We start from the raw sequence: 23,941 nt of genomic DNA, 5'->3' as shown, positions 1-23,941 counted from the left end.
AACCTATGGGCAGAAGCTCAAGTTCACCGGAAAGAGGAGGGGTTAACCAGGTCAAAGCGAAGTTAAAAAAAAAAAAAAAAAAAAAAAAAAAAACTAAAGTAACGTGCAGTAACGGGGTGCCGGAAATGGTAACGGTGTTATAGTTACAGTAATTAGTTAGATTACTCGTTACTGAAAAAAGTAACAGCGTTAGTAACGCCGTTACTCCCAACACTGGAACTCAGTAGCTCATTCACTCATAGTAGTTTCTGAAAGGAGACCACTTCACACTCACCCAGTTTAAAACGATTCTGCCGCATGCTTGGTGCAATTACCAATTTTCACCAGAGAGGGCCCTAAATCCCAAAACTTACGGACATCAGCTTTAACAGGGCAGCTTCTGTTGTAATCAAGCTGGGTACAGGTGAAATTTGTCACTGCCTTTAAACCAGGGGTCTCAAACTCATTTTTGCCGAGGGCCACATTGGCATATTGGCTGTCCTCTGAGGGCCAGATGTAACTTATAAATATAAGAAAATGTAACCAGATGTAATACAAAATGAATGTAATTACTCCTTAATGTTAAATAACTCTCAATATACTATTTATTCAATCAAATATTACAGTTGCATGGAAAAATGGTTGCTTGTTGCTCTATTAACATAAATCCTTTTAATTTATAAGTTATATTAACTTTGATCAAAACGTTTGATACTGAAATAAGGCTTAATAAATATAAAATCAAAAATTGTGAGCTGTGACAGATTTAGCATTTCCTCAGATTTAGCAGTTCCTCATCCAACCACTAGTCGGAGCTGCAGCTGCAGCACCACAAGCCCGCAGTCTTTGCTTAGTCAGAGCTACAGCCCAGCCACGGGCTACAGGGCTCAGCTGAATCCGTGTATCATTCGTTCATTTGATATTCAATTGAGAATCAAAATCGGAAAATTAAAAAACCAATTCGTTTTTTCGTTTTTGAATATAATACCAAAAAACGAATAACGGCTTGTATTTTGTATTTTTATTTGGTTATCCAAACAAAAATTGGAAATTTAAAAAACGGACCAGGAGCCGAATTTGATTTTGATTTTGAACTTGACCCATTTGTGTGCCCCGGAAGTTACTGATTTGTTTATTCTTGGTGGGTTTCTGTTGCGCGGGAGTTCACTGCAGTGTTATCTACACAGTCTGTATTGCTGTAGGCTTTGGATGGAGTTGAGGATGGAGAGTTTTATCTTGTTCAGAGGAACTAAACGCGTTGCAGTGAAAGAAGACGATATGACAACAGAAAAAATCGGCAGGATCTTTCAGGTGTTTGTCTAACGTTCCGTAGCTAAATGTCATATTTAGTTAATGTTATTCTGTGAATTGCCGCCTACTAAATATGACATTTAGCTACGGAACGTTAGACAAACACCTGAAAGATCCTGCCGATTTTTTCTGTTGTCATATCGTCTTCTTTCACTGCAACGCGTTTAGTTCCTCTGAACAAGATAAAACTCTCCATCCTCAACGGCCCTCTCCAATTCTGTGTTCGATACATGTCTTTTTCGCTTAAGGTCGTGTTGAACACAGAACCTTCTAACACTCATTGCAGAACATCGCTGGATCCCCATTTGCTGCAACGTGCACGAAATCTCTTCATGCGTCTTACCACCTTCAAAAAGATCTTTAATTAGGCCAGAATGTGGTTCCAGTCCGGCCATGCTGCCTACAGCAATACAGACTGTGTAGATAACACTGCAGTGAACTCCCGCGCAACAGAAACCCACCAAGAATAAACAAATCAGTAACTTCCGGGGCACACAAATGGGTCAAGTTCAAAATCAAAATCAAATTCGGCTCCTGGTCCGTTTTTTAAATTTCCAATTTTTGTTTGGATAACCAAATAAAAATACAAAATACAAGCCGTTATTCGTTTTTTGGTATTATATTCAAAAACGAAAAAACGAATTGGTTTTTTAATTTTCCGATTTTGATTCTCAATTGAATATCAAATGAACGAATGATACACGGATTCAGCTGAGCCAGTCTGGAGCGTTTTTAAAAATTTGTAAGTTCTTCTGTGTATGAAATAAAATAACCCCACTAACCGGATAATACAGCTCTCTACAGTTCATCTTTCAGCCCAAGCAGCTAACAGCAGCAGTTTAGAGCAGCGTCACGGAGGCACTGCTGGGATTACATTATAAACAGGTCAGTTATCGCGCTGCTAACCTCAGGATGTTTATAACTACGGAGTTTAGTGGACACACCACGGCTGCAAGGTTAGACTGTTGAAGGCTACTGAAGACTACTAAAGCAGGCAACGCAGCGTAAGCAAAAAAAAAAACAAAAACCACACACACACACACCAAAATACAAGTTAAGATAAAATATGAAAACGAACATAATAAAGCATAAATAATTAAATTGAATTGCGGGCCAGATGTATGTTTATTTTGTTAACCCGTGAGGGGCCGTATGAAACCGCGTCGGCCCGCGGGCCGCTACTTTGAGACCCCTGCTTTAAACCATCTGTAGAGAGAACACACACACACACACTGCTATTGTTTAACACGTGCCCTGAGCAGTGGGCAGCCATTGTTGCAGCACGAAGGGAGCAATGAGGGTTAAATGCCCAACAGGGCCCAAAACCGGACATCAAACCCACAACCTTGTCATTGATGGCCCGCTGCTCTAACTGCTGAGCCACCACGACCCCACATTATGCAGTCATGAAAATTTAGAGGCTACATTTTTGTGCTATTTTTGATTTGATTTTAAGAATAAAGAAAAATTCACATTTCTGTGAATCGCAAAATATCCTGGTCGACTGTCTATAGGTTAGGCTTAAATTTCTGTGTTCATGTCTTTGTACTTTCTGACCAGGAAAACTCTGCCCTTCCTGCTTAAATTCTCTTCTGAGAAAAAGAGGAACACAAGATCAACCTCCAGCTCTACTGCACTGCTACGCACCTTATTGGCTGAGAAGGATCAGTGTGTGTGTGTGAGGGAGTGTGTGTGTGCGTGTGTGGGAGCCTGCTTGTGTGTCCTCTATAAAGCATGCTGCTCTGCAGTATTTCTGAACTGGTGCAGTGCCGGTTCATCTCCACCGATGGTGTGCAGAACAAGGGGGACTTAGAAAAAAAAACTTCTCAACCAAAAAAAAACAACCCTTCATAATAACATAATTTAACCAAAAAAGAACAAAAAAATCCTGCATCATGAGCTACGATTCTTTCATTCCCTCCTCCATCCTGTTCCGAAGATGGGACAACCACTCCAGCACCTCCCGCTTCTCTCAGACCCCCCTCTCCTCCTCTTCCTCTCGGCGGCTGCTGAAGTCGGAACCGACTGGGCGCTGGGAGAAGAATGACATGCCCGTGGTGTGCTCCGAGCTGCTGGGGCTGAGAGCTCAGGAGAGGGAGCAGCTTGTGGGACTGAACAATCGCTTCGCCTCCTACATCGAGAAGGTGCGGCGCCTGGAGCAGCAGAACCGGGCACTGCTGTTGCAGCTGGAGGCCCTGCGGCGTGGGCAGAGTCAGCCGTCCCGCCTGCAGCAGGTCTACCAGCAAGAGGTGAGGGGCCTCCAGGAGCAGCTGCGCCAGGAGGCCCAGGACAAGGCACGCATGGAGGCACACAGGGATGAGGTGCAGGAGGCACAGGCACAGCTGCGGGAACGCTGGGAGGAGGAGGTGAGGAGGCGAGAGGAGGCCGAGGATGAACTGCAGCGTGCCAGAGAGGAGGCAGAAAGGGCAGTACTTTGGAGCTACGATGCTGGGATCAGTGTGGCCTCACTGGAGCGGGAGCTGACCTTCCTGAAGCAGGTGTTCGCTGAGGAGCAAGAGGGGCTGCGGGTGCAGCTGCAGGCTGCCAGCCTCAGCATCACCCTTGCCGCAGAGCCGGACTTGAGCAGACCAGACCTGTCATCTGCTCTGAGGGAGATCCGCACTCAGTACGAGAGCCTGGCCAGGCGCAACCAGCAGGCAGCCGAGGTGTGGTTCCAGGGGAAGGTGGCCAGTGTGGCACAGGTCGCTGACAAGCAGGAGGAGGCAGTGCGCTCGGTGCGAGAGGAGACAGCGGAGTACCGGAGGATGCTCCTGTCCTGCTCTGCTGAAGTGGAGACCCTGAAGAATGTCATCAACTCGCTGAACGAACAACTGAGGGAGATGGAGGAGACACAGGGCAAGGAAGTGGCCAAGTATCAGGTATTCGATAAGGCGAAAACTTGACAAGGGCACAAGGGACTCCAGTGATTTGTGATCAAGGTCCTGGAATAACTCTGCCCCTTCAATTTTAGTGTGTTCATCCTCTAACAGGAACTCAAGAAGTGCTCTCTAATGAGTTTACTAGTTGGATCAAGTATGTTAGAGCAGGAACAAATCAGGGCCGATATTGAGAATGAGTGTTCTAGTCAAACACTTAAAGGTATTTATGTATGAGCTACCAAAGGAATTTCCACAGGATTGTGGTAGATTACCATATATGATAATAGACATAAATTGGAACCATCTGAAGTGGTATGAAGTCATCTCTCCCCAGTATCAAGCAGTAAAGCAGTGGAACTGCTTTAAGACAAGTATGATAGTGGGAACATCTATAGCTCATATAGGGGCTGGTCCAAAACAAATTAGCCCCTATATTTTGTCCAGCTCTAAAATACCTGATCCAACTAATTAGCTCAATAATGAGTATTTCTTGAGTAGGAGAGTGGCATATGTGATCCAGAACTATATATCTAACACCAGTACCTGACCTTACTTATGTGGCTTTTTTTTTACTGTTGCTGACTGCAATCAAATTTACATAGCATGTTTCAACATCTGGTGTAGAAGCTGTTACTGCAGCAAAACCTAGGACAAACACACCTTTAACACCTTTGATTTGAATCAGCTTGATACCAGAGAAAAAGAGAGCTAGGGATTTCTATGCCAGACCCAGAAGTAATTGGTATTTTATGCACTTGCAGAAGAATATGGGAGATGTGCTGTGCAGTACATTTATTAAGGACAGTACAGTACAAGAAATAATTGTTATTGCTTGTTGTCTCTTTTATTCATTGAGATGATGCATAATAATTGAAAACTGTAGCCATGCTAAATGGTTGTAGTATTTTGATACTGAACTCCATATTGTAATATAATCTCCTCCTTCCCGTAGTAAGTGTACGTAGCAGCAGAACAGTGTTGCTTTGTGTTTTGCTCTGCTGAGACGGGGAGAAATCAATTCACCCGTAGTAAACTAGTAGTTCTGGAGAGAGACTGCTGACTCATTCTTACAAAGATGATGTGCACCTACAGTTTTGAACTCTCAGTGTTCTCAGCCTCTAAATATAGTAACATCATGACATCACAGTCTGTGCTTTTCTGATCTGATAGTATAAATTTAGCCCACAAAAAAATAGCTGTATTGTCTGTAGCTGTATTGTCTGAGTCAAGAAGCTTTCATTAGAAACTTTATTTCAAAAAAGGTATTTAGGTTGCGCATCAGTTATCAATTTTATGATTTGGTCCTTGTACACTCATTGCATACAAAAAATAGTTTCAGAAGGAATTGACAGACTGGAAAGAAGATTGGTGGGTAGTTGTGCCAGGCTGTCATAGAGTGACTTAGAAGGGCAAAGGGCTATCTTCAGACACAAATTGTCTTGGTGGATGCATCATGGTTAGCGCAAAAATCAACAGTTTGTTGTCACATATCACACATCCAGAAGGCCTGGCCTCACGGTGTGCAGTTTGGCACGATGCTAGATCACCTTTGGGCTTTATTACAGGCACAATGACATCCCAACCATCTTAAGACCTTGCCTTGATGACATAGATCAGGGGTCTCAAAGTAGCGGCCCGCGACGCGGTTTCATACGGCCCCTCACGGGTTAACAAAATAAACATACATCTGGCCCGCAATTCAATTTAATTATTTATGCTTTATTATGTTCGTTTTCATATTTTATCTTAACTTGTATTTTGGTGTGTGTGTGTGGTTTTTGTTTTTTTTTGCTTACGCTGCGTTGCCTGCTTTAGTAGTCTTCAGTAGCCTTCAACAGTCTAACCTTGCAGCCGTGTCCACTAAACTCCGTAGTTATAAACATCCTGAGGTTAGCAGCGCGCTAACTGACCTGTTTATAATGTAATCCGAGCAGTGCCTCCGTGACGCTGCTCTAAACTGCTGCTGTTAGCTGCTTGGGCTGAAAGATGAATTGTAGAGAGCTGTATTATCCGGTTAGTGGGGTTATTTTATTTCATACACAGAAGAACTTACAAATTTTTAAAAACGCTCCAGACTGGCTCAGCTGAGCCCTGTAGCCCGTGGCTGGGCTGTAGCTCTGACTAAGCAAAGACTGCGGGCTTGTGGTGCTGCAGCTGCAGCTCCGACTAGTGGTTGGATGAGGAACTGCTAAATCTGAGGAAATGCTAAATCTGTCACAGCTCACAATTTTTGATTTTATATTTATTAAGCCTTATTTCAGTATCAAACGTTTTGATCAAAGTTAATATAACTTATAAATTAAAAGGATTTATGTTAATAGAGCAACAAGCAACCATTTTTCCATGCAACTGTAATATTTGATTGAATAAATAGTATATTGAGAGTTATTTAACATTAAGGAGTAATTACATTCATTTTATATTACATCTGGTTACATTTTCTTATATTTATAAGTTACATCTGGCCCTCAGAGGACAGCCAATATGCCAATGTGGCCCTCGGCAAAAATGAGTTTGAGACCCCTGACATAGATACTATGCCATGACCACAGCTATATTGCCATATCTATTTTTTTATTGATTTATTTATCATGTTAACCTTAATCTTTCTTCTGAATAGAATTGCAGTTATTGGAAATATTTATGCAAATATTTCTTTGACAATAAATGCATATATCATGTACAGGCACATCTGTCACATCTGCGGTCATAAAAATCCTATTATCCAGGTTCAGTGGTTTTGTTAATCAATGTCACTATCGGTTTGTATTCAGTGAGGTTTCTTATTATGTCTTCAAGGTGAGGATAAGTGATCTAGAGAAGGATATCGCAGAGGCCAAAGAGGAGATGGCAAGGTACCTGAAGGAATACCAAGACCTACTGAATGTGAAAATGGCTCTGGACATCGAGATTGCGGCCTACAAGTAATAATCACTAGTACATTTGTGGCTTGCATGAAAAATTCTGTATCTAAATAGTCTTTTTATCATTTCTGTGGTTTTCATCTTTTACTACATTGTCATCTTTGTTTATATCGACAGGAAACTGCTGGAAGGAGAAGAGGTTCGTCTGACGTATTATTCCCTTCCAGCTTTGGCTTAAGCCCCAAACTACAAAGCTCTTACCCTAAGAACCGTCATCAACCGTTACCATTGCTCCTTTACTTGTGCTATCAACAATTCTGCCCCAATCCCTTAAAATCCTGCTCCCTAACATCTGTCCCCTACTTACACTAAATACCCATCTATTGTCTCTCACATCCACACCCAACTCATACCTCTTAACCAAACCTCTAACCCCATATAACCCATTACTGACCATTTAACCTCAGTCCCCTTAGCACCTGAACCAAACTCCAATACCCAAACTTCAGACATCTTACCATCACCTTTAAGTCCATGCCCAACCTGCATTACTGCATTGAAGACAAACGAGCCCTTGTGTTAAACAAGAGGTACACCATGACTGTCCCCCTTCTTCTTCACACTCGAAATGTAAGAAGATGGCCCCAATGGAGAGAAAGCTGACCGCAGCACTTGCCCAGACAAAGATCAATATCCTGTTGGCAAATTTTCAGTCCTCAGTTCTTAGAAAGTGCCAATCATGACTGGCCTTCAAGCTTTAAGCCCCTTCTGCACAAACTGTTAACCAATTGTTTGTGGAGGTGGATTCCTCTGAAAACCTCTCTTGATTTAGGCACTGGAAAAACAACTGAAGCCTTTTTCCCCCTCTTTGAATTTCAGTCTAGAATCTGCCAACAGGATATTGTTTTCTACATCTATAACTGTAGTGACTATTAGAAGTTAATAGCCTGTTAGAAGTAGAATTTTCATTGAGAGCCATGGCAATTCATTTGCTTATGAGTTTTGTTTTCTTATTTTTCTCTTATATTGTAACCTTTGGTTGATTATTGAAATGTGTTCACTTTGGTTATGTGAAACAAGTAATCTGTTTAAAACAAGTTCAGTATTTAGTCATATAGAGGTAAATAAGATGAACATGTCTGCCCAGAAAGGTAGAGAACTGCAGACAGCAATTTACAAGATCAAAACATTATTAGTGAAATTTTGTGTGCTCTCATCTGCTTTTGTTTTGTCCATCCATCTAAACAATGAGAAACTGAGCCGATGAGTAGTGAGATTCAAAATGAGCAGAGAAGCCACCAGCACCAGTCCCAGACCAGCCTGGTGCTGGACTTCATTACTCTGCACCTAAAACCAACAATACCTACTCAATAAAACTAAATAAAAAACCCTGCCTTGTCTGTGTGGTTAATTACCTGTCCCCTAAAAGGGTCCAGTGGTTAAATGTGAAAACCATGTGTTGAACAATATTATTGTTAATATATGAACATATTATTAAGTCAGGTTGCACTTAAATAAGTACACTTTTAGATTTTTTTTTACATTTGCATTCAAGTTATGCTGTTCACAGCTATGGTAATGTGTTTACAGTATAATGACCAGCAGCACAGGTCAGTATCACCAGACACACATCCAAACTGTAGAAATGCAAGTTGGGCTCACTAATTTGGGTTATGTAGCGGTGTAGATAATTGTAGGTAACCACTGAACTCTACTCTGCTTGTTTCAGCCAGAATTTGTAACGTGTCTTAATAAATGAATTCTCTTTCTTACCTGTTGGTATATAAAATGTTGCAGACAGGATATTTGCATATTGTAAGTTACAGTGTACCTAAAAATTAACGTGTTAAAAGTGTTTTTTCCACACATTAATCCAGCAACCTCCCATGGTGGAAACTGGCAGAAAAAGAAATGCCCCCACAAACTATTTTCGAATCGCTGGGCTTATTTATTTGTGTGGACTGTGTCTTTATCTGCGCCGCCTATTGGAGAAATGGCGTTTCTGCACTGTGTCTGTGGGATCTAGCGCCTCCCATTGGTGTATGAGGACATCGCATTTGTTTTGTGTTTGGTTTGTAAGTGCTGCATTGTTGCTAGGTTACCTGTATGTGGCAGAGTAACACAGGGGGGAGCTTCAGTTACAGTGCATCAGTTTTCTATCATTTGAACCTCCTTGGTATTTATTTAAGTTAATGTATTCTAAAAATTCAGCACAGTGTTTGTTCATATTGAGCAACTGAACAAATCATAGTTTATACATGTTTCATATTTTTTATACTGTAAAATGCACTCATATCATCAACACAGAACAATATTAAATGCTTTAGCACCGAACACTAGCAACCGGTCAGGGCACAGTAGCAGTAACACTAGCGTTTTTACTGCCTAAAATCTGTTTACTGTATAAAACAGACTTATATACTTACATTATCTTGGCTTTTTAGAAACACACATCATTATCCTATTCAATTTTAAATAGATATCCGGAGCAATTAGCTTATTATTTTACATTTATTAAGGTTTTTAGCCGTTTATCTCAAACTATAAACTACATCCCTCCCGTTCTATCAGAGAATTACCGCACACCGCCAGAGGGAGTCCGCGAGCGAGTCCTCTCTTAATGGGTAATCACTCGCGGGCTCCATCTGGCGGTGTCCGATACTTCATAACACTACTATTTTAAGTATTATATTCAAAAATGCAGTTTTAACAATCCAAAGTTTTTAGCATTTAAAAATGAGTTGGTCCTGTAGTACAAATCGTTAAGATTAATGGATGGTAAAAAATGCCCTTAAGTTATTTTGATCTTTTGCCTGTCCTTTTATTTTTAATTTTGGAAAAAAAAAATGTCTAGTGTTTTTTTTTTTAACTTCCACTGTAAGGTTTATTAATATACCTGTAGTAGTGATACATCTGCTCATTGTGTTTTCAAATTCTGTAATAATCTTTCTGTTTCTGTAAGTCTTTTCATATGTCTAAAAAAAGGAGACTCTGTTGCGGCAGGAGAAGCTCTTCCTGTGTGAAAGGTCGTGAAGATGGCGGCCTCGTGCGCAGGGCTGAGGGTTGTGTAGGTCTGCGTGCGGTCTGTCCTCTGCTTTGCTCCAGCAGCTGTTCTGTAGATCTGACTGTAGATCTGACTGAGCGATGTTTCAGGCTGTAGTCCGGAGCCGGACTCCGGTTGTCCGCTTCCTGTCTCCCCGGGCGGGGGTTCTGCTGGAGACGGTCCGGGGCAGAAAGTCCAGAACCGACCCCAAAGCCAAGTCTAAAGCCGGGCGGATCAAAACCCCCTCTCCGGTGGACCCGGTGGAGATGGTGGTCCTGAAGGAGCGCTTCACTGAATATAACCTCATAATGAGAGCGCTCAGGTAAGCAGAGCTGCAGGGTGTGTGTTTTTGTGTGTGTCTCAGTAACAAGGTCTTTTAGTTTTTTATAAGTGTATACTTTAAAAACTAATTTAAGCTTTAAACTGAGAAAAAACTGAAAAAAATGATGGCATATTTTTGCTCTCCAAATAAGCAATCATATTTAAAGGGTAACTTTAAATGTAAAGTGAAAAAAGCTGCATTCTATTTTTGATAGTATTATTCATTTATTACTCAACGCTTTAGTGATAAATACAGTACCAGTCAAACGTTTGGACACACTTTCTCTTTCAGTGGTTTTATTTTTAAATGATATAAGGTGCTTCTGACACATTACCAACATGGAAAGGAATCATTTATTAACTAAAAAGTGATAAACAAACCAAAATACTTCGTGAAACATTTACGTGGCTCTTATCTGGGGTTCTGTTTACTTGTGTTTTCTGAGGCTTGTAACTCTGATGAACTTATCCTGTGCAACAAAGGTACATTTTGCACTTCCTTTCAAAGGATACTTTCAAAGTTCTTAAAATATTTCAGATTGACTGACCTTCATTTCTTAAATTATTTTCTCTTTACTTAGTTGAGAAGTTCTTACCATAATATGAATCAGGACATTACTCAAATAGAGCTATTCACTGTTTACCAACTCTACTTCTTCACAACTTCACAACTGATGCTCTCAAACACATTGAGAGGACAAGACATTCAAGTAATTTAACTCTTGACAAGTTTAGCACAGCTGTTAACTGAACGCCATTTCAGGTGTTACTACCTCATAAAGCTGACTGAGAAGGTGTCAAAGGTGTCATCTAAGCAAAAGGTGCCTACTTATAAGAATCTAAAATATAAAACATATTCTTGTCTATTTAGTTTGGATGACATTAATTATTAATCCACAATGCCAATTGTTTTTAAATAATGAAAAAACACTGAATTTAAGGCATGTGCAAAATTTGAACTGGTACTGTAGATGAATATTTCAATATTTTTTATTTTACAATATCATGTGTAATACTAATGGCATATATTGTTTTATATATACCGTTAGTATAATGGTACAGTATGCAGTTTGAGCTGTTCTTTATGTTGGTTGTCAGTTTCGTTTAGTTACATCTTATGACGAGTAGAATCGTAGAATTACTCCAGAATGATTGGGATGTTTACACCCCTGTTATATAATCAGTTTACCATATGCGTTGTGTGTTCAGAATGGAGTTTAAAGAGGAGATGCTGCGGAAACGATATGAAGAAGAGACCGGTTCTTTGGCAGAGGAGAGAGCCAAGCAGGAATCTGAAGAACACAGATCATTAATGGCCTGGAATGATGCTGAGAACCTCAGACTGAGGAAAATCCGGTAAGTAATATTGTCATTAAATGTGCGAAATACTACAGAAAAAAATTAGGTGTGGGTACATAGGGTAACATTTTTTATTATATATATTTATATTATAATATATTTTGTAGGCACTAATATGCTATCCTCTATTTGGTAATGTTCTCCAATTTGTGCATCAAATATTTCAAAACTTCAGTAAAAGAAACATACCCTAAGTTCATACTCTATCTTTTTACATTTGTCTGTTAGTGAATTACGTGTGCAGAAGGAAGCTGAAGCTGCTGAACAGAGAAGGAGAGAGGAAGCATTGTTGCGTCAGCAAGAGTTCGAGAGATATATCCAAGAAAAAGAGATGGAGATCCTGCAGCTACAGGTGAGAACAGTACAGATGGATAGATAGATACTTTATTAATCCCCAATGGGGAAATTCATTTGTCCAACAGCACAATAATAATAATAATAGTAATACTAATAAAGAAGTAACACAAAAAGCATAAAAAAGTCCATACCCAGGTCCAAAAAATGCTAATGGTGCTTATTAAGTACACACTTGAGGTGTTTAGTAGTCTAATTCCAGCAGGAACAAATGACCTGCAGAACCTCTCAGTCCTACAGCAGAGAGAGAGGAGTCTATCACTGTGCCTGCTCCTCTGAGCTGCCAGGATCCCATGCAGAGGGTGTTTGCTGCAGGCACAGTGATACACAATGCAAAGTGTTTTTTTATGTGCTAGTTTTGTTGTACAGATAAAAAAAAACATACATGTGTGAATACATTAATGTCAAATATGAGATGCACAGCATTGGATAAAGTATTAGATAATATTTAAGAAATGTATAATACGACCTTATTAGTGCTTTTGACAAGCATATGTTAATTATATAAAGGAATGCACATAAGAATTTATGTTTAAAAAATTTAAATCTTTAAAAAGAATAAAAATTATAGTTATTCATTCCTGGTCCTGGTGCCCCCCTCTGCCCTGCATATTGATGGCTTTTTTTCTCCACACATTTATGACTAATCTGCTAATTAACAAGCACCTTCAGAGTTGCAGTGGGTGTGTTAAAGCAGGCAATCCTCCAAAACAGAGATCTTAGTATCTGGACCTTGAATCCAGTGTACTGTCCTGGATTTTGTTCTTGCTGGAAGGTAAGGAAACAGTTAATGTAATTGACTAGCCACTTTGTGTGAAACCTACCAAAGACCAAAGAGTCCAGCACTGTAAACTGGTTCAGATTTGGAGGCCTCTGCCCTTAAATGTGGTCGTTAAGGGGTGCCAGGACCAGGGTTGAAGAACGCTGTTTAATGTTCCTGATACTCTACCTTTATTTTGCTCATAGTGCTAAAATCTAATATCCTCTCATGTACACATCTATCTTCATCTTTATCACAACATACCTACCAACATCTTTTTTCCAGGAGGAGGCAAAGAACTTCATTACACTGGAAAATCTGGATGAGCGGATTGAAGAGGCGCTGGACAATCCGAAAAACTACAACTTTGCCGTTAATAAAGCGGGCAAAACAGAAAAAAGGACAATGCTTCAATAAGGGATGCAGACCAATACATTGGGAAGAGACTGAAAATTACGCATGTCTTGTTACTGCAGCAAAAACAACTTTAGGCATTCTGTATACAGTAACAATTGTTTGTTTTCAGAGAGAAAAGGTAACTTGTGGGTAATCTGTACATTGTACGTGCTCTAAATGTTTTTTGTGCTACGAGTTACACAGTTGTAACAATTATGATTAAATATGTTTATTATTTGTCAATTTCCAAATGAGTTTTGTTTCTATTATACTATTATCCAGCAGAAGCTGGAGTGGCACTGTCGAGTCTGGTGTTTCATTCCAGAACTTTCCAACAAACTTTCTAACAATCAACTTTGTCAACTTGGTTTTCAACCATTTTTAAATAGTTTAAGTGTGTGGTCTCCAACACATCCTCTTTAGCCAATCAAGGAATACTGAAGGCAGTAATTAGTGAGATCAGAGTAAAAACACTTCTGTGTATACCTGCATTTTGAAATGTTGCAAGAGAAAAAGAACAGGAACAATATTAAAAGTGGAGCAGTGTATTTTAATAATGTGTAGTAATAATAATAATACTTTGTTTGTCCATTGATATGTGCCTTACAGATTTTGGCACTGAACTTTTATTTTGTATTTTCTACTTTGATAAAGATCAGTTTTTATGATGCCCCTAAAATATCAAGGTGGAAAAATAACCTTGCAAAATTTGTTTTGTTTTGTTTTGTTTGCCTAAATCATCTCCTTGTGATGCTGCATAGCCACCTGTGGTAAAATCGTATCCACCCTCAGTAGATAATATAAATCGATTCTACCAGTTTAGGACTATGTCCAGAGAATGATTTAAGCTGTTTTATTAAGTCAAAATAAAATGTTACTTAGGCAAATTTAATAGCTTTTTTTTCACAAATTTTGGGCACACCAATGATTCAGGGCTAATCCCCAATTGGAAAGTGTTAAGAGATTCTATAATGTAAAGTTTACTTCTTATTAATAAAGGCTATGAGCTGTACATAGTGTAGTTGTTAAGTCTTTTAGTTTGCATTTTTGTCTACATTTTTAGACAGTAAATTGGCTACATCCATAAAGCTAGCTAGAAAGATTTTAATATTTAAGGCTTTTTTAATTTTTACTGTTTTCAATCAGTATTCTTAGAATGTTGAATAGGGATTGTTTTTGGTTGGTTCTTAAACCATTGCTTAAATAATATATAAAATAATAAATATCCATGACAATTTTTGTGTGTTTCCTGAAAAAAAAAGTTAGACAATTATTTGAGAAAACACCCATATATTTTCATTTTTCTACAGCAAACAGTTTTTGGGGCAATACAGTCTAAAGCCCTATCTGGACTGGAGTAGTTTCTCAGTTTTACTCAGTTTTTTTACTCACTCTTGCATCTGGACTGCAATTGAAAAAACAGGACCAGTGAGTTTTTTGGCTTTCTTGGTCATGTGACATCATGTTCAGTAGCTCCTCCATTTTCACTTGCTGTTGTGTTTACATGGATCTTTGTGGAAGCATGCACTCAAAGTGTAATTATGGTGGGTGGAGCTATTTTATTAAACGTGAGGTGACACGACTAAAATTACCAGAGGACCACAGAGTTTAGTGAAAAACAGTAGGTAATTCAGGACATCTAAAAAACACATACATGATCGTTCTAGACGAGAATAAAACTACAAAGGATGCCCCCATGAAAGAGAAAATTACCCCAGGACCTGCTTGAGAAACTAATCCCGTCCAGATAGGGCTAAAGTGCTACTGTAAACTGGAGTTACATCTAGAGCATTTTTAAAAGGTGTATAACTGGAGTTTAACAGCTTATTAAAAGTATGTATTTGGTATTAAATGTTTTGATATTCTTCATAGATGAGGAAATTAATAATGTTTTCGTATATAAATGATTGAATATTTATGAACTCTTGGATTATTCTCAGTTGCTCCATATGAGCCATAGATTTATATACAGTCTGTGATATGAAGGCATTCAATTTTTTGACTCGCTCGGGAGCGCCCCTGGTGGACAAACAAACCCGGAAGAGAATCGTAAATGGGCGGTGTGCGGGTCAGGACGCAGCACTGAGCTGATGGGCGCATGTGCGACACCCAGAGACAGTAGTTTTTACTTCCGCTAGTCTGAGTTGTAACTAATGCGATAAGAGAGACTAGCCGATTTGATGAACAGTGACAGACAGCGGGCTGTGAAGATCAGTTTATGACCTGCAGTGTTTATTAATTATCTTCTCGGAGTGGAGCTTCTCCAGTCTTCAGACTGTGGGATCACTGATCACAGGGCTTTATATGAGGATCTTTATCAGATCTGATGCAACATGGGATCAACTCGTGTGAGTGGAGTGTTCTCGCGGACGGTCGCGGGGCTCCTCCGGGAACGAGACCCCCGATACAGCCTTTCTTCCCTCAGACTGACCCGGGGTTCAGCCAGCAGCTCTCCCGATAAACACGCGAGAGAAAGCGGACAGACCCCCAGAGCTGAGGAGCCGGAGGCGGCGGGCACGCAGGAGGAGCGCAGCCGGGCTCGGAGCGGCTTCCTCGGGGCAGTGGCTGTAGGACTCGGGCTGAGTGGAGCCGCTTTACTCAGTTTTAAGGACGAGCAGGAGAAAGACATTCTTCAGAGAATATTTCCTCTCAGAAACTCTGGACTACACTCAGTGTTACCTGTAGCCCGGTGTGCTTCTCCATTCAAACCAGACAGTCCTCGCTTCAAGTACAACTTCATAGCAGACGTGGTGGAGAAGTCCACGCCTGCTGTAGTGTACATCGAGATCGTAGGACGGTAAGTTAGTAGCAAACGTTATAAAAGTAACATCAATGTAACGTTGTTAAAATGTTAAACAACCTTGTTCAAAGTTCCCCTTAAGTTGACAAAACGTTCCCACAATAACATTAATGTAATGTTCTACAGATGTTACACAACCTTGTTCAAAGTTCCCTTAATGTTAAGAGGAAATATTCCCACTGTACCATTAATGTGGTTACCGTTGTTAAAATGTTACACAACCTTGTTTAAAGTTCCCCCAAAGTTAAGAGAAAATAATCCAACAATAACAATAATATACCATTCTAAAAAAAATACACATTTCTCATTCAGAGTTCCTTCAATGTTACACATCCTCATTCAAAGTTCCTCCAATGATACACAACCTTATTTAAAGTTCCTCCAATGTTACACAACATTATATAAAGTTACTTCAATGTTACACAAGCTTATTTAAAGTTTCTCCAATGTTAAGACCAATTGTTGCCACAGTAACATCAATGCAACGTTCTATAATGTTACGCAACCTTATTCAAGGTTTCCCCATTGTTATGAGAAGACTTCACCACAATTAAATTAAACGGAAAATTCTAGGAAATGTTACACAACCTTGTTCAAAGTTAAGACAAAATGTTCCCACGTTAACACTAATGCAATGTTCTACAGATGTTACACAACCTTATTCAAAGTTTCCCCAATATTAGGACAAAGCATTTCCACAATAACATTAATGCAACGTTCTTAAAATGTTCCACAACCTTGTTCAAACTTTCCACAACAACCATGTTCAAAGTTCCACTAATATTAAGATAAAACCTTTACACAATAACATTAATGTTTGTTCTAAAACAATTACACATCCTCATTCTAAGTTCCTCCAATGTTAAGATAAAACGTTCCCACAATAACATTAATGTAATGTTTTACCAATGTTACACAACCTTATTTAAATTTCCCCCAATGTTCAGACAAAGCATTGCCACAGTAACATTAATGCAACATTCTATAATATTTCACAACTTTGTTCGAAGTTTCCCTAATGTTAGGAGATGTCCCCACAATGATGTTAAATGTATCATTCTAAAAAATGTTAGACAACCTTGTTTAAAGTTTAAACAAAAGCGTTCCCACAATAACATTAATGTAATGTTGCACAGATGTTACACAACCTTATCCAAAGTTCCCACAATAACATTTAATGTAATGTTTTAAAAAATGTTACACAAAATAGGTTAAAGCTCACCCAATGTTAAGAGAAGATAATATTTACATAACGTTCTAAAAGTGTTCACAGTTGAGAGAAAAAGTCTCCATAATAACGTTACTTTAGCTCGGTTTTTATCAACATGTTACATAAACCCATTCAGAGCCCATGCTCACTTTCCATATATATGAGCCTCACATGAGCATGTTGGCTGAGTTGTAGGCCAAATTGCCACTGAACGTATTCACAACTTGTGATTTGGGATTTGGGATTCAACGTGAAATTTGATTACGTCCTTAGTTACTTTTAATCAAATTTTAAATGATTGGTTCATTGACATCACATGACCTTTCTTAGCTTTTGCTCTGGATGGGTAAATGCTGTAAAACCTTAATCGATTATCTTCTACAGTGAAACTGAGAGTCAATCGGTGGGATATACAGCTATAGGCTATAGGGTAGACAACTGGGTTATAGAATATCCAAAACATCAGGCAGGCTTAGTAGCGTTTTTTTTGTATGCAGTGGTCGATACCTTGCAAAAGTGGACAAGAAAGGACAACCGATATAAAGGGGTCCGGGTCAAGAACACCTAAGGCTCAGTGATGTGGTCTATGAATGAGGTGATGAATTATTGGACTGTACAGCATTTTTAGTGGAGATTTAAAGAGCCACTAAACCCTAACTCATATTTTTCCATTAACTGAAATGTGTTCCTTTGAAGTAATGAAACATACCAGTCCTGCTTAAACTTTTTATTAACCTTTCCTAACTTTTAAAAATTATTATGGTAATTTCTGCCTTTGCAGCGCCCTCTCAGCTTCAACTATGTTACAGGAGAGGATTATTTTGGACATGGACACATCAAAATATGCAGACAATCAATCAATAATACTGCCCCCTGTTGACGTCCAACCATCTGTGTCTCACCTCTGTCAGAGGCACACTGCTGCTGCTGCAGCTCAGCCAATCATCTCTCCCTCCTGCCCTGCTTCTAAACCTATACATCACCCAGTTCCCCTCCCAAACTATTCCTCCCATTTCTTTGCATTTTTCACAATTGAGCTGAGAGTGGAGTCAGCAGAAATGAGGGGTTTTAGTGCCCCTTTAAATGCTAGTCTATGATTTGGTCTAATCACGGTTTGGGCAACTGCCCATAATCTGACATCATGTTAAGTAAACTAGGTGACAAATTGTTTAACTATAGTTTCACACACACCATCCCATATTGTTTATCTTTTCTGAGCAGGCATATGTTCTCTGGCCGAGATGTTGCCGTCTCGAATGGTTCCGGCTTTATCGTCAGTAGCGATGGACTAATAGTGACCAATGCCCACGTAGTAGCCAACAAGCGTGACGTCCGGGTCAAACTCACCAGTGGAGAGACCTACAATGCTGTTGTGCAGGATGTGGACCAAGCTGCAGACATTGCAACCATTAAAATTCAACCCAAGGTTAGAGTGGATTACTGGGAAAGAAACATTTTAAAATGATTATTTACAGCTCATGTTTCTGTGTAATTCTGATACTCATGCATTGTTCTTTTGTATTTATGTATTAAGCATCCTCTGCCAACATTGCGTCTGGCCCAGTCATCGGAAGTGCGGCAGGGGGAGTTTGTGGTTGCCATGGGGAGCCCTTTCGCTTTACGAAACACCATCACCTCTGGGATAGTCAGCTCAACTCAGAGAGGAAGCAAAGAACTGGGTCTGTCCAACCCCAACATGGACTACATACAGACTGATGCTACCATAGATGTAAGCACAATCTTCTGAATCTTCTGTTCCAGTGGTTTTCTTAAGTGATTCTGGGACTTTCAGACAGTCTTTTTTTTTTTTAAGCCTTATTCCAAGGAGGGATAGAGACAAAATGTAAATTGTTTAAACAACCTTAGTTTACAATAGTTTATGTGTATGTAGGCCTGGATAGTAGTTCAATATCACGTTAAATCACAATAGAAAAAGTTTCAGTAACAGTGATTTAATTTTAAAACACATTTCCATATTTAAGTATATATTGATCAAATTTATTTTGGATTGTTCATATTGGGGCTGGGTATTAAAAAGAACTTGCTGATATGATACATATTACAATACAGTAGTTACTTTTCATTGGATTTTGGCTCTTGCTCATGAATATTCATACATGCAAACATATCACCTCTGATTGGCTAACAGCACTGCGACACCAGCGAAACAGACAACAGTTAGAAACGTTTTAAAATACAGAATTTTTTACACTAACAGTTTTTGCAATTTCATATATTACTTTACAACATGTGCAGTTCAGCCACTGACCTAATCTTAGAATCTCTGTAAAACACAAAATCCACCGGAGATCCTATGTAAATACACAAAGGTGGGTAGTCCATGTCTAGAAAGTAAAGATTTTTAGATTTTTAATTAGTGTAAACAGAACGTTTTGATACACACACCTACCTCACCTACCCTACATCTCAATTGTGTTATCAACATGAATGTTGTTCATAATATACAATTATATTGTGTTGACTGAAATTTACCAAACAAAATTAGACTGAAATAAAACATGTATATAATTTTTGGCAATATCATCCAACCCTAGTATATGTGCTTAACTCATTCATGTATAATCACCTGCTTTGAACTCAGTTCTGATCAATCTAATTGCTTTGTCATTTAACAGTTTGGAAACTCTGGTGGTCCTCTTATTAATTTGGTAAGTGAATCAAGTTCGTCAGACATAATATAGTGTATACCATTATAAAAACCTATAAAAATATATATATTATATATATTTTTTTCCCCAGTAAAACAGTGAGTTTTGCACAGAAGGAGTCTCATAATTGCCTTTCTGCCCTCTGTGATCTTTAGGATGGTGAAGTAATTGGCATTAACACTATGAAGGTCACAGCTGGAATCTCCTTTGCCATCCCCTCAGACAGAGTACGTGTGTTCCTTAATCAGGCTGCAGATAAAAAGAGTAAGGACGGGTCCTTTTACATTTTGCTATTTTTAGTTAATGCAGTCACTCAGGGGTCGCTCACTGCTTATATTGGTTTTGGTTTTAGAGTCCTGGTTCAGTGAATCCACGACCAAGCGGCGCTACGTAGGAGTGATGATGTTAACTCTGACACCAAGGTAACAAACTACAATATATACAATACTAAAATATATTAATGTCACACACTTACAAATGACACACTTTTTTTTATTCCTGCAGTATTATTGCAGAGCTGAAAATGAGAGACCCCTTGTTTCCTGACGTGACCCATGGAATCCTCATACATCGCATCATCTCTGGCTCTCCAGCACACAGGTAAGCAGGAGTAAAATGATGCCACTGATGAAAGCCTACTTCCTGCTTATTTCTGTTGCATCTGTTAGCTTGCATTATTTTTATCACTCATTGATTGTTCATCACATGAGGGATGTGCCATATCTTATCATACACAATACTGTTGTCATAATTCTTAAAAGCACTCTTTTTTTTGTGCTTGTTGTATAATTTCCGTGAAACTTTAAGAGTAATTTTGTAAGTTTCTTGGAATCATTTTTGTTACGTTTCTGTATTATTATTATTATTATTATTATTATTATTATTATTATTATTATTATTATTATTATTATTATAATGTACAAAATAACAGAAAATTAGAGATCAGGAAAATTTAAATCGGCAGGCCTCCACAGGAAAATTAGAAATGAGAAATTAGAAATTAGAAAATTTTACAATATTTTAGGGTATTTTTGCAATAACAATATTCCTGGTGATATAAAAATAAAACACAATTGTTTTTACATTTATTTCAAGAGTATACTACTGCGACAAAACAAATATTAAAATTTTATTTAATAAGAAAATAACAGTAGAATCAGTCAGTAGAAACAAAACAAAAAAAATCAATAAATGTTTGTAATTTCATAAACAGCAACTTCCCAAGACCCTGATGACACTGATGTAAAACCTAAAGTAAAAATCTTAGTGGACAAGATAATTAGCCCACTCTCCTCAATGTTCATTAGTTCATTTAGGAGCATAGTGATTCTACTTTGCTTTCTTTTCCCCAACCACAAAAATCTCTAAATTTTAGCTTGTATTTTAGGCAAAATATTCACATTTTTAGGCAGGATGTTGTAATATGCTTGCCTTGTACTTTACGAAGGCGCACCATATTATAAGGGGCACTATCAATAAATGTCTATTTTCTGGTCTATTTTCATATATAAGGTGCACTGTATAATTAGGCACCCAATAAAACAAAACTGTAATTCTTAGAACAAAAAAGCAAGTCAAATAAGCACTGGATGTTAATCTACACAGATATCTGTCCTAAAAACAGTTTGTTTTTGTATTTGTGTGAGTAAAGCGCTTCAGTTTATTTTACAGTAACCTTGAATTTACAATATTTTCAACAGCCCGATTAGCTGCAACGCTAGCTGCTTGAGTGTTTCTTTAAGCCAGGGTGCTATCAGCTAGCGGTTTGTCGCTTGTTTTAACACATTAAACGTGCAGACTACAGCCCAATATACTCACCTCTGAATGGTGAAAGAGCTAGCACTGCGGTTAGCTGCTAATGCTAATACTGCTCCACCCTTAGTGCTGGAGAAACTTAATTAAAACTCCTTTATAATGCTGTATTTCTGCAGAGTGGCTTTACTGCTCCTTACAACCCAGCTCGTAAAATTTATAAATAAGGTGCACTGGATTATTATTATACTATTATTTATTTATACAATATTCTTAATTAAGTATACTGGATTATGAGGCGCACTGTCGTTTTTTTTTTTGTTGCAAAATTACCACAGCTATAGTAAGAAAGTGTGTCCTGAATTGTGCTTCTAAATCATGTGACCTAACTTCATTTTGTGTATCTACTTTTTTTTTAAAAGAGCGGGAATGAAGCCAGGAGACATTGTTTTGGAGGTCAATGGTGTGAAAGTGAACACGTCAGAGGAGATCTACAATGCTGTGCGGTCAAGCGACAGCATCAAGATGGTGGTCCGCAGGGGGGAAGACCTTCTGATCCTGCACATGGTTCCTGAGTTTACAGAGTGACCTTGAGATGATCTATTTTTGTGTTGTTCATTATTGGGATGAAGTAGTGGATGAAGAGGAATGATGGAATGATAGAAACGTTGAGTGTGTTTATGTGAAATGTAGATGGAAGGAGATATGGCTTGGGGACATTTTAGTCTGTGTGAGAAAGATAGAAATTAGTGTGTGGAGCAGTATGAAAGAATACATGAAGTTACGCGTTTCATATTAAATGGTTCTGTAATTTGTGTTGGATTAACAAGCTAGGAAAAGTGGAGTTTGGGATGGGAATAGACACATAAACAGGCAATAGACCATATGATGGAATTATAGGGAAGAATTATAATGGGAAGAACTTGACAGTATGATGAATGATTTATCAAGATACATGGGATACCGTTTAATATATTGCAATACTGTAAGGAAGGTGATATATTGTAATTGTTAAAATCACATTTCAGAAAAACAAAATGTCAAATCACAATTATAAGATCTAAGTAAAAGAACTGTTCCAACTCAAAATCAGTCAATGTCTAACATCAATATTTACATGCAAATTAATAATTAAAAAACAATACTGTGTTTATGAAATAAAAAAAAACAATGTGTTGCTCTTTAAGATTTTCCTGCTATTAGAAGACTAATAGGCAGCAAACCTTATGTTTTTAGCTACAATGATTTCCATTGTATGTAAAGGCACAATTGAGTACAAAAAAAAGTTGCAAAAATTAGATCAAAGAAAATTGGATAAGAGATTTTATTTTTTGTTTTATTTACTCTTTTTGCATTTGGATGCTTTTTTCATTTGAGAAAACAAAAATTACTCCTGATTCCTCATTCCCCATTTTTTAGTTTACCTTGCCTGTTTAAAACTGTTCATCAAAATGAGTATTTTGTTCTGAATTTTGTCAAAAGTATACTTTGGGACTGGTGTATGGAAAGATGTGTAACACTGTGCAGAGAACTGAAACACTCTCACTCTAGTGATTGTGATTCTTTTTTTATGCTGTCTATCCCTGTATATGTGAATGAGGGAGGTACCTATATATTAGCACTTGTCTGCTTTTACTGTTTAAAGATATGTTCTCTCTAAAGTCTGATCAGTGTTCAGTCTAGGGGTGTAATGGTACAAGAACGCCATGGTTTCGGATTAGGACACGGTTCGGATCTCGTAGTGCAGTGTGTAAATGAAGCAGTAAAGTAGTAGTAGTAGTAGTAGTATTTTTATGAATTATAGCAGGATAATCAGATAAATGCCTGTTTATTTTAAGTTGTTTTAAGCTCAAAGAAAGAGATACAGAATAAAGAGAGATAATATGAGTGCATGGGTCACTCTTTCTACAAGTGAAGGAGAAAAGGAGTAAAAGGTGGGGATTGAGGTGACAAACAAGGCTACAGTTACAATTGCAGTTCGTCTAAAACACTATTTCCCACAATACCATGCAAATCCATAATTCAGCTTGAAGTTAAGGTTTCTTAGTGCCACATGCACTAGTGAATCTACTGTAGTTACCCCCCAATAGCGTGTACCATGTATTCACTACATGACTGTGTGCAGCAAACCGTGACCTGTACCCTGAGGCTTTGCTACAAATACATGTACCATTACACTCCTAGTTCAGTATGGGAAAGTGTCATTAAAACAACTGAAGTTTGAAATATTGAAGTATGTAAGAG

At 38.4% G+C, this 23,941-nt stretch overlaps 3 protein-coding genes across 3 annotated transcripts; all 3 read left to right on the top strand.

Moving 5' to 3' along the window:
- The first annotated feature begins 2,495 nt into the window (after nt 1-2,495).
- Nucleotides 2,496-8,085, top strand: si:dkey-33c12.3 (uncharacterized protein LOC335380 homolog). The gene is made up of 3 exons (XM_007236414.4): nt 2,496-4,169; nt 6,969-7,093; nt 7,211-8,085. The coding sequence occupies exons 1-3, from the start codon at nt 3,186-3,188 to the stop codon at nt 7,269-7,271; spliced, it is 1,170 nt and encodes a 389-aa protein (XP_007236476.1). The 5' UTR covers nt 2,496-3,185; the 3' UTR covers nt 7,272-8,085.
- Nucleotides 8,086-10,045: 1,960 nt separating this feature from the next.
- mrps26 (mitochondrial ribosomal protein S26) lies at nt 10,046-13,517 on the top strand. The gene is made up of 4 exons (XM_007236415.4): nt 10,046-10,398; nt 11,607-11,753; nt 11,985-12,108; nt 13,156-13,517. Exons 1-4 carry the CDS (start codon nt 10,178-10,180, stop codon nt 13,285-13,287), a joined length of 624 nt encoding a protein of 207 aa, XP_007236477.3. The 5' UTR covers nt 10,046-10,177; the 3' UTR covers nt 13,288-13,517.
- Nucleotides 13,518-15,363: 1,846 nt separating this feature from the next.
- LOC103043568 (serine protease HTRA2, mitochondrial) lies at nt 15,364-23,213 on the top strand. Its single transcript, XM_007236418.4, has 8 exons — nt 15,364-16,063; nt 18,498-18,702; nt 18,811-19,005; nt 19,913-19,945; nt 20,101-20,209; nt 20,298-20,367; nt 20,450-20,545; nt 22,120-23,213. The coding sequence occupies exons 1-8, from the start codon at nt 15,600-15,602 to the stop codon at nt 22,283-22,285; spliced, it is 1,338 nt and encodes a 445-aa protein (XP_007236480.2). The 5' UTR covers nt 15,364-15,599; the 3' UTR covers nt 22,286-23,213.
- The last annotated feature ends 728 nt before the right edge of the window (nt 23,214-23,941 follow it).

Source organism: Astyanax mexicanus, chromosome 7 (assembly GCF_023375975.1).
Source record: "Astyanax mexicanus isolate ESR-SI-001 chromosome 7, AstMex3_surface, whole genome shotgun sequence".
Classification (NCBI taxonomy): Eukaryota; Metazoa; Chordata; class Actinopteri; order Characiformes; family Acestrorhamphidae; genus Astyanax; species Astyanax mexicanus.
Note: the sequence above shows the minus strand (reverse complement) of the source record. Positions and strands in the feature narration are given on the sequence as shown.

What these genes read in the sequence shown, in the direction of transcription:
- si:dkey-33c12.3 (XM_007236414.4), top strand. Translation starts at nt 3,186, where the DNA reads ATGAGCTACGATTCTTTCATTCCCTCCTCCATCCTGTTCCGAAGATGG. An exon ending in AGGAAGTGGCCAAGTATCAG is followed by an intron (nt 4,170 to 6,968) that starts GTATTCGATAAG and finishes TATGTCTTCAAG; the next exon opens with GTGAGGATAAGTGATCTAGA. An exon ending in ATCGAGATTGCGGCCTACAA is followed by an intron (nt 7,094 to 7,210) that starts GTAATAATCACT and finishes TTATATCGACAG; the next exon opens with GAAACTGCTGGAAGGAGAAG.
- mrps26 (XM_007236415.4), top strand. Translation starts at nt 10,178, where the DNA reads ATGTTTCAGGCTGTAGTCCGGAGCCGGACTCCGGTTGTCCGCTTCCTG. An exon ending in CTCAGACTGAGGAAAATCCG is followed by an intron (nt 11,754 to 11,984) that starts GTAAGTAATATT and finishes TTTGTCTGTTAG; the next exon opens with TGAATTACGTGTGCAGAAGG. An exon ending in TGGAGATCCTGCAGCTACAG is followed by an intron (nt 12,109 to 13,155) that starts GTGAGAACAGTA and finishes TCTTTTTTCCAG; the next exon opens with GAGGAGGCAAAGAACTTCAT.
- LOC103043568 (XM_007236418.4), top strand. Translation starts at nt 15,600, where the DNA reads ATGGGATCAACTCGTGTGAGTGGAGTGTTCTCGCGGACGGTCGCGGGG. An exon ending in AGACTGATGCTACCATAGAT is followed by an intron (nt 19,006 to 19,912) that starts GTAAGCACAATC and finishes GTCATTTAACAG; the next exon opens with TTTGGAAACTCTGGTGGTCC. An exon ending in TCTGGCTCTCCAGCACACAG is followed by an intron (nt 20,546 to 22,119) that starts GTAAGCAGGAGT and finishes TTTTTTTAAAAG; the next exon opens with AGCGGGAATGAAGCCAGGAG.